The 10,063-nt window shown below is 35.9% G+C and overlaps 1 protein-coding gene across 5 annotated transcripts in view; it reads right to left on the bottom strand.

The window, feature by feature from the left end:
• Positions 1 to 1,597: 1,597 nt before the first annotated feature.
• The window catches only part of TTPA (alpha tocopherol transfer protein), a 63,514-nt gene continuing 55,048 nt past the window's right edge, over positions 1,598 to 10,063 (bottom strand). For 4 of the 5 annotated variants that reach the window (XM_067712232.1, XM_067712235.1, XM_067712234.1 and 1 more), the window contains 3 exons: positions 8,532 to 8,725; positions 6,478 to 6,588; positions 1,598 to 3,672 (listed from right to left, as the gene is read on the bottom strand). In XM_067712232.1, the coding sequence (XP_067568333.1) occupies positions 3,484 to 3,672; positions 6,478 to 6,588; positions 8,532 to 8,725 (494 nt within the window). In that variant the 3' untranslated portion in view covers positions 1,598 to 3,483. The remainder of the gene's footprint in view (positions 3,673 to 6,477; positions 6,589 to 8,531; positions 8,726 to 10,063) is intronic. The other variant, XM_067712236.1, reaches the window with a different exon arrangement.

Genomic DNA, 10,063 nt, shown 5'->3' with positions numbered 1-10,063 from the left:
TATACAGGTATCCGCTGCTTTTCGAAAGGCTGCTTTACACCACTTCACTTTTGCAAAAACCTACATTAGTACCTGTTTTCACTAACCGAAAGAAATCCCTCAAGGATTTTTGCTTTTACAAAAAAAGGCTAAAGGGTTTGTTTTGCCATAAGCCATTATAGAGGCAGCGCCACCCAGAGCAGTGAGAGTGACACTGCCACGCTCCTTCCTGGAACCACACTTAGCATCTCAGCATCCATAGCTTTGAACTGTGTCTATGAGCACCTGTGCTTTCTATTTATTTTGTGCATCCGTTAGTGTTACCCCATTTTGGCTTAAGCAAGGTTTGGTAGGAAAGCTCTACTCTCAGATACCAGGAGAAACCCGTACTGCACTTTACCTGGCTATTTTGGTTTTTTTCCCTTAAATATCCATTTATTTTTTAATTAATTAATTTTTGGCTGCGTTGGGTCTTCCTTGCTGCACACGGGCTTTCTCTAGTTGCAGCGAGCAGGGGCTACTCTTCGTTTTGGTGCGCGGGCTTCTCATTGTGGTGGCTTCTCTTGTTGCGGAGCACAGGCTCTAGGCATGAGGGCTTCAGTAGTTGAGGCATACAGGCTCAGTAGTTGTGACTCGCGGGCTCTAGAGCGCATCCTCAGTAGTTGTGGCGCACGGGCTTAGCTGCTCCGCGGCATGTGGGATCTTCCCGGACCAGGGCTCGAACCCATGTCCCCTGCATTGGCAGGCGGATTCTTAACCACTGTGCCACCTGGGAAGTCCTACCTGGCTATTTTGGATAAGTATTTTCTCTCTTCTAGTTAGCATCCAATTAGTTTTTCTATTCACTATAGTACTTAATTCAATGTACAGTGTTATCAAAAGTAGATATTTAATAGACTGATATGATTGACTTGGATAGAGAAGAGGCGAGCAGTCAATCAAGTGCTAGCTCTGGGGGAGGGAGAAGGATGGGATGTGCCCTTGCCAACCAGAACATTAGTGGGGAGGCACTGCTGCCAATCCTTATTTTACTGCCATCATTCTAGTTCAATCTTTGTAACTCCTAATTCCTCCACAGCATCTAGGTGGGGCAAAATTCAACACACAGGCCAGGAAGGAGTGTTTCAGACAACACCGCCTTACTAGTTTGTTGAGTTTTGGGCTTGTCTGTATGTCTGATCTGTTTCGTGAGCTACTGGCTTAATTTAGGTGGGAGACAAGATATTCTTTGCTCTAGAACGTGTTATTTCTGTAAGAAAAACATAATTTGACAAATGAAATCGTGATCTGGGCTCACAGCAGTTTCAGAATCCAATTATCTGATTTAGTGACACACTCTGGCTTTTCTCACTTAGAAGTTTTAACTTCTGAAGTATGCATGGCTTAGTTTTATGAAATTAACTTTGGGTCCCTTTCAGCACAAGAAGACAGGGCAAGATGGTATTGAACTGAGCAGCAGGAAAGCCAGTCTGCAATTGAAACATTTAAAGAAAACACTGGCATTTTTGTCATGGACAGCTAGATGCGATACTTTTTTCTTAACCTCTTCTGTAAGGAAAAGCAGTTTTTGAAAAAGAATGCCTAATATTCATATTTAAAAATGAAAAACAAACAGCTATAGTTTGCGTGAAAGATCTTTATTTTGTTTTGAACAATATTAAAACAAATAAATTATCGGGCAGTTCAGTAACACAATGAGCACACGTTAGAGTTAATCTTTTAAAAGGCACCTCTGGTGCAATTACAGTAAAGTAATAGAGACAATTCAATAGCTATTTATCTTGCCACCTTATAAAACTGCCCGTTCATTTTACATTGTTCTTTGAATGTTCTTCAGTGAATCGCTGCATTTCATAAAATATTCAAAGTCCTATAATGAAATGTACTTCTACTGATTGACTTATTTTAATTCTATTTACTGTCAGTAACATCACCAATGAATCATATTTAAAAGACATTTTAAAATACTATCCTTTATTCTTGTGCTAAAGTAATCATTCCTTCACAGAGTCAGAAGAAAGTGTTTTAAGCACCCAAATGTGAATGAAGTGGAACTTTGTGATGTAAATCTTCTAGGAATAAAAGTTGGGTAAACTAGAACTTTTTGTTGTTGCTATTATTTATACTTTTTAAATAGTTTTATTCTGCTGTCATTTTTAATTATACAATTTTAAATTGTATGATTTTGTAAAGAAGATTTTGACATTTTTTAGAAAACAGGCATGATCTAATATTTTAAATTAAATTTATAATATAAAGTTACCTTCCCAGTGCTAAATCAAAATCAAACACGTTCTCTAAAGAACATTCACAATCACTCTCAATTTTTCACAGATATACGTACAGAGAATCATAAGTATCAGCTCATCTGATTAGAATAATTTTCTTATAAAGAAAAACACCCTTTACATATTCTTTCACAAAGATACTATTGTATGATTAATGTTGAAACCCAACTAAGCTAAAAAATGTTTAACAAATTTTGTATACTGTGTTCTTTCATTTTTAAGTTTAAAATAAAATTTAAAAATTATAAAATACTATAAAAATTGTCATAAGTTGAAAGCTATATTGACATATCTTTCTCAATAAATGAAATATGCTTTAACATAGCTACAGTACAAACAGCACATTTTAACTCCTGATTTTTTTTAAGTAAATATGAATTGTAGGATTTGGCTAGAATGTTCTGATAACACAGTAAAACCCAAATTTCTTCATGCATAATCTGAAAAGTTCCAGATGTAGTTGACAGTGATTTTAAAATGTAAACATTTCCTCTCCCTTGTGTAGTTGTGTTACTGTTCGATTAAAAAATAGAGTCCACGTATACGGCAACCAAATATTATTCCACCTCTGAATCTCTATGTAGTTAACTGTATCAACATGAATAATTTCATAGAGACCTATTGATGCTACATATAAGAGTTTATGGCGTACAGACTCTTCAATCAAAAGTTTCTATTGTGCAAATATGGTAAAATAGAATTTCCCTGAGGTGAACTACCTTGCTGGCCCACAGAAATAACTATATAAAACTGTATTCAGATTTTAATCTGAATTATAGTCTATCTGACACGCACCCAAAATGAGTGTGAATAGATTTTTATAATCAGTTGATTTGTGCTAATATTTCTTTTCAGTGAATATTTATTCATTTATAATCAAACCAGTGTGACCAGAAAAGTTGTTTAAAATAAAACTTTTGAGAAACACACCGAAGTGCGTGTGAAAAGATACTTTAGAGATAACTTTCTTCCAAGTGCAAAAATCAGGAACCTCTTCTATGCTTTTAAGGTATAATAATATTTAATTACTTTAAAGGTAAAGAAAAGATATTTAAAAAGTAAAGAAATTTCCCAAATATCCATGTTGCTCAAGTTAGAAGATTTTTACATTGAAAAAAATCAATCGGAAAAGCATTAGTTTAATGATTCTTTTTCTTTCATTCATATAACCAGGTAGGATCTTACTCATGTATTTTTAATTAGGAAGTCTCTCACATTAAATAACTTCTTCTCCTTTAGCGGTCTGTGAAATGCTGCTGAGATAATTTTCAGACTTCATTATAAAATTTGTCCACTCCTGACAAATGTCCTCCATGGAGTATTCTTTACCACCGTATTCCACTGGAAGAATGTCTGGGAAATGCTGAAGTAACCTTTGTTTGTAATTGTCCCCATGCATATGAATCTGAAACAGCCAAAATGTTTTAGAAGGTATGCCCTCTGCCTCTCAGTATATCAGATGCATTTCCAATGGAAAATCAACACTGTAAGATAAGATGCTCTCATCACTTCTAAGATAGGAGCACATGTATAGATACTACCGATACATCCTTTATTCCTCTGCTTATGAAGCTAATAACTATACTTGTTTAGATTGTGCTGCTTCTGAATCTGATCAATTTACTGTTCTCTTATATTTGCATCCTTATAACTATACAATATTTACAAAAAGCCATTCTTTTTTCTTTCAAAAGTAGATTTTTAAAACTCTAAATAAAATCATTTTATACATTCTATTCCCTAATGTACAGGTGATTCTTAGCAAAAGATTGAATATCCTGGGATGGTTCTGTAGATGATAAAAATGTTCTTCCTTTTATTAGTTCATATTAAATAAAAGCATATATCTGAGCACACAATCAGGTACGCAGGGAATAATTTATGTGGTACAGTTGACAGACAGTCTTGGCTAATAAAAAATTAAGAGAAATTATGATAGTTGTTGTGTTGAGAACTTTAAATTTTTGAACATTTTAAACTATAAAAATTGATCATATAATGTCCTGAAGTTAAAATAAAGACTTGGAACCTTTGATTAAAAGCACATCTTGTTAAAAATAAATACATAAATACCTTTACTCATCTGCTAGGATTCATCTGTACATTCAACAATCATTTAATAAGCACCTACTATGTGCTTAGGATATGAAGACTGAAAGATGAATGAAACAAGTTCTTTGCACTCAGGAACCTTACAGTCCCAATCCTTGATTTTTTTCTGAAATGTCTGAAATATTACCAGCTAATTGAAAAGAAATTCAACCATCTCTTCAGGAAGGGAGAAATAAAATCATTCATAGAGTACTGCCAAAATGTTTAAAGGGAGAAAGTGGCTAGATTTGGTCCTCCCTGCCTTCCCCATTTTGGCAAGTCTGTTTCATGTCAATTAACTTTCATTGAAATGCTTCACTTCTCAATTTAAAATTTTTCTTCTCTTCTTGCTCATGTTCTCCTGTTTATTAGGTTCAGTTTATTGTTGTATTCATTTTTTTGGTCCAGAATATAACCCAAAATAGAAATACTTATTTTTATGTCTGTCAGCGTTCAACAGAAGATGGCCAGCTATTGTCAAGCTATACTGAAGAGAGGAAAAAAAGAATAAACAAAAAAACCCGGCTTTTATAAGAATAAAAGAATCTTCCATAGGGGCAGTTCTTCTTGAAGACAGACAGAAATACCTACTGGAAAACCTCAAAAGAAGCTCTAGAGTCGTCATTTTCTGACCAGATGCAAGATGTTACATTTTCTTAGTATGAAAGAATATACTTTGTAACATTCCAAATATGCTATTATCACTCACATTACCAGTATTTCTATTTAAATAGTTTTTGATATTTAAATTGTCAATGCCTTTAAAACCTGTTTGTGTTCATGCATTAGATGTTGCCAACGTTTGTCTAAATAAATGCTCTAAAAATTATCCTCTACAGATTCATGCAGAAGACTGGTTGCCAGTTTGGGAACTCACACTCTATTGTCAACACTTGAAAAATCCCAAGTAATATTGATATTCACCTGAGATAAGACTCTGCAAGATAGGTAAAAAACATCAAATTGGGCTTCCCTGGTGGTGCAGTGGTTGAGAATCTGCCTGCCAATTCAGGGGACACGGGTTCGATCCCTGGTCCGGGAAGATCCCACATGCTGCGGAGCAACTAAGCCCGTGTGCCACAATTGCTGAGCCTGTGCTCTAGAGCCAGCGAGCCACAACTACTAAGACTGCAAGCCACAACTACTGAGCCCGCATGACACAACTACTGAAGCCCACATGCCTAGAGCCCGTGCTCTGCAACAAGAGAAGCCACCACAATGAGAAGCCCACTCACCGCAATGAAGACCCAACGCAGCCAAAAATAAATCAATAAATTAATTAATTTAAAAAAAATCAAATCTATTTGCTTTAACTAACGACATTAAGTCACATACCTTGGGTACTATGGTTTTCAGTTAAACGTGTCTAATTTAAGCATGTTTATTATTTACATAGGTAATACATTCACACGGCTAGAAATCAAAACAAGATAAAAGGTCCACAGTGAGCTGTCTTGCTCCCAACCATATCCTCAGCTACCCCATCCGTACCTCTCTTTTGTTCCATAGAGGTAACCACTTTGGTTGTTTCTTTGCACATCCTTTAAAAATAACTTTTATGCCCATATAACTATAGATTCTGATTTCTTCCCTTTTTATACAAAAGATAGTGTAAACACGATTCTGCATGTTCTTATTTCCCTTCACAATACATCCTGCAAATCTTACTGTGTTCCATTGTGTAGGTGCATCACAGTTTATTTAACCAGCTCCCTCATGATGAAAACTGGGTGGTTTCCCATATTTTGCTACAATGAATCCCCTTGTATATGTAATTTTGTTTATGAGCATGTATATCTGTAGGATAAAAATCCCAGAAATGTGAAGGCTGTGATTTTGATAACTATGACCACACTGCCCCCTACAGGGAATATATCATTTTGCAGTTTCACCAGCCATGTGTTAGAGGTCCAGTTTTTCCACAGCCTCACTAACTTGATTTTTCAAAACTAAAAAGAAATTTTATAGAAGTAGTTGGGTTGTTAGATAAATATTCAAAACACTGGGACAATGCTGTGTGTGTTGGGGGGAGGGGCGGAAATAAGAGAGCAATTTTTAAATAACAAAGGAGTGGAACATTTGGTGCAGAAGAATAGTGACTTGAATATGTTTTACTTACCCGTTCCTTAATTTTTTCAGTCAGAAATGGTTTAATCATGGAAAAGACAGCATGGAAAATTATTGGCTCGTTTATCAAATGGATACCACGAACTTTTAATGGAAAGGAATCCTTTGAAAATAAAGAAAATGTCTTATTAATAACAAAGCATAAATCAATATGTAATCGTATCGACAAGCCCCTTCTTTGAACACTTGCTAAACTTACAGCAATACCTAAAGTGTGATTTTATTTTCAAAATTATTCCATCAACACAATAGCCTGCTTTATAGTTCACTGTCCCTAGATTAAGAAAAGGTCTCTAAAAAGGTTGCACCTTGTAGTTTAGGCCAAGTATTTTAAGAAATACCTACATCTTTCATAAGCAGGACACAGAAAATATCTTCCCCAATCACATATAAATGTGCTTCTGAAAAATCAATGAGTCATTTGGATACTTAACCTTTTCCCCTCAAATTTTTATTTTGAGGAAGAAAAATCAAACTTTCATAAAAGTTGAAAGAATAGTACAATAAACACACACTTTTAAACTTTTGACACAGGTATAAGTCTTTCACATCAAAGTAATATCGGCTTTTTTCTAAGGTTTAAAATGTTAAGGATGCAAAGAACAACCCCATCAGTATTTTCCCTACCCAAGGATGTGTTGTTAATATAGAGATTTTTCCTGCCAAGTTTCTTTCATGCAAAACTCTTTTTTTTTTCTGCACATAGCTTTTAGAGATGTGTTATCAATTGTGATTTTTCCTTTCAGGTTCTTTCTATGAATAATTTTATTTTAAACATAACTGCTAATATGCTCTCTAAATAACTTGCACCCCGTTTTGTTTCACTGACATAATACAATTTTTGTAAACATTGTGAGCTTTAATATTGATGCTATAATTCATCAAATGGATGTACCATTATTTAAGTAACGCTTTTCCTATTTCTAGACAAATAAGCTGTTTCTAATTTTTTTCTATAAAAATTGATGCTATAGGGGGCTTCCCTGGTGGTGCAGTGGCTGAGAATCCACCTGCCAATGCAGGGGACATGGGTTCGATCCCAGGTCCGGGAAGGTCCCACATGACGCGGAGCAACTAAGCCCGTGCGCCACAACTACTGAGCCCGTGCACCGAGAGCCCGTGCACCACAACGAAAGAAGCCACCGCAAAGAGAAGCCCGCGCACCACAACGAAGAGTAGCCCCCGCTCGCCGCAACTAGAGAAAGCCCGCGCGCAGCAACGAAGACCCAACACAGCCAAAAATAAATAAATTAAACAAGTAAATTTATTTTAAAAAATTGATGCTATAGTAACTATCTTTATGCATAGAAGCAATGGGGGTTCTAAGTACAGCTTTTATCTTCAGATATCCTGGATTGGAATCCCTGTTTCACTGCTGACAAAATGTGTATGCTTGGGCATTGCTATGTCACCTCTCTGACATAGTAAAATAATTTGTAAGATGGAAAAATTAATAGTCATATGTCATAAGCTTTGGTGTAGCCATTAAGTGGTAATGCACTTGAAACACTTAGCAAAGTACCTGGCACACAGTAAGCTATTATTATTATACACAAAGTCTTTGCTATATTTAAGATTATTCCTTGGCTAGGTTTCCAAAAGCAGGATTACTGGGTCAAAGATGATGGCCATTTTTAAAACTTTTTTTTTTTTCCCGGAAAGAACTGTATCAATCTTTCAACCTGTATATCAACTGTATCAATCTGTATCAACCAAAACCTACATGACATTTTGTTGTATGATTGCTATAAATATTATTTTTTGAGTCAATTTTTAATTTAGAAAGAAAATTTTAGTGACTGAAAGATAAAAGTCACCACATTATTGTTTAAATATATGAATTCTGTGGTTAGAAATTTTGAACATATTTTCACAGTTTGTTGCAACATTCTTTCTTTTTGAATTAATAACACTTTACTTCCTCTTACCGTTATTGAATTCTATGTATCATTTCTAAAATTGTATTTAATTTTCTAATAAATGCACTCTCCCTTCTCTTTAACATATAACTAAGTATTGTGCCGAACAGTTAAAATACACACTTACTGTAAGAACAGCAGCAATCTTCTTGGCTACAGATGGAGTCATCTGAAAAGCATGAGAAAACTGCCAGCCTTCCAAATCAAAGACAGCCTTGATTCCATTCCGTTGTGTTTCTACCTCCTGTACAATAAGCTCGGACGTGATTAGACTTACACGAAACACATCATAAGCTGTGAAAACTTTTGGGTCCCAGTGTGCTAAAAAAAAAAAAAAATGTAAAAAATCATATCTCAGCACTGTGTAAAGAATCAGAAAGATTTACAAAAGGAAACGAATTCTTTTTAGACTTAAAGGATCAATAGAAATAAAACACGTACAAAGATCATGAATTGAGTATCAGGTCAAATTGGTGGTCCAAGAACACGTGCCTGTTTCTCCCTCCCTCCCTCCCTCCCTCAAATCCCTAGCAAAGAACAGATTCTTAAGAGCACGGAGAAAATAAGAGAATAAATGCAGCCTGGATTTGATGGCCAGATGAAGCTACAGCCCAAACTACAGCAGGATGGAACTGCAGCTGAAGGTTGGAATGCCTCTGGGTATGCTCCACGCTCGAAGGTATTGAAAATGGGAAAAGCAAGGCTCTGAATTATGAAGAATAACTAGGGCCCCATCGTAACCACAGAGGTTGCTGCTAAGGGAAATGTGCGAGGAACAGACAGGCAGGTGGGTCTATCTGACACCCTCCGTGACGAGCAGCGTGTAGGAGAGGCACGTCCATATAGGCTAGAAAAGTAGTGTGCGCTCGGAAGGGTAGCCAGCTCCCCACACCCAGGAAAAACAAGGAATACCTGTGCTAAGAAGAGGAGCTACTGAGTTCTTGTCCTCTCCCCTCCCCCACCAGTCCTGGGGCAGGCCACGTCATGCAAAATTGACAGTAATGGATAGGCAAGCAGGTGATCTTTAAAAAAGATATGCAACCACTAAGAATTTTAATAGTTTTAAAGACACAGACACACAAAGAAGAGAGGATCCAAACTCAATAGACAAAGGCACTAAAACTGAAGGAAACAGCTAATAAAGCAAAAGAAACATTAAAAGAAACAAAATTGTTTCAGTGAGGAAAAAAAGATACCATAGGCTATTGTCATGAGAACAGGCTATTATGAAAAAGAATCAGTTGAGATGTTGGAAATTAAAAGATGACAATCCAAGCAAATCTCAGTTGATGGGATAAATGTCAGAAGAGACACAGACAACGATGGAATAATGGTTTGGAACATCAAGCTGAGGAAGTCTCTCAATCTCAACACAGAAGACCCAGGAGTCAATATGTATGAATAAAAAGTTAACAGACATGCAGCTAGATCCAGAAGTTTCAAAACCCAACTAATTAGAGTTCTGGAAGGCAATAATACAGAGAATAGGGAACAGAGGAGAAAGGAAGAGTAACAGAAGAGAAAAATTTTCCAAAGCTGGAAAAAGATGCAAATCTTCAGATTACAAGGTTCATGCAATACCTAACAAGATGAAGGGTTAAGAAAAAAAAAAAGATTCATGACTAAGGAATGGTAAAATTCTAAACATACCAAAGTTTC

This window comes from Pseudorca crassidens, chromosome 17 (assembly GCF_039906515.1).
Source record: "Pseudorca crassidens isolate mPseCra1 chromosome 17, mPseCra1.hap1, whole genome shotgun sequence".
Lineage (NCBI taxonomy): Eukaryota > Metazoa > Chordata > Mammalia > Artiodactyla > Delphinidae > Pseudorca > Pseudorca crassidens.
Note: the sequence above shows the minus strand (reverse complement) of the source record. Positions and strands in the feature narration are given on the sequence as shown.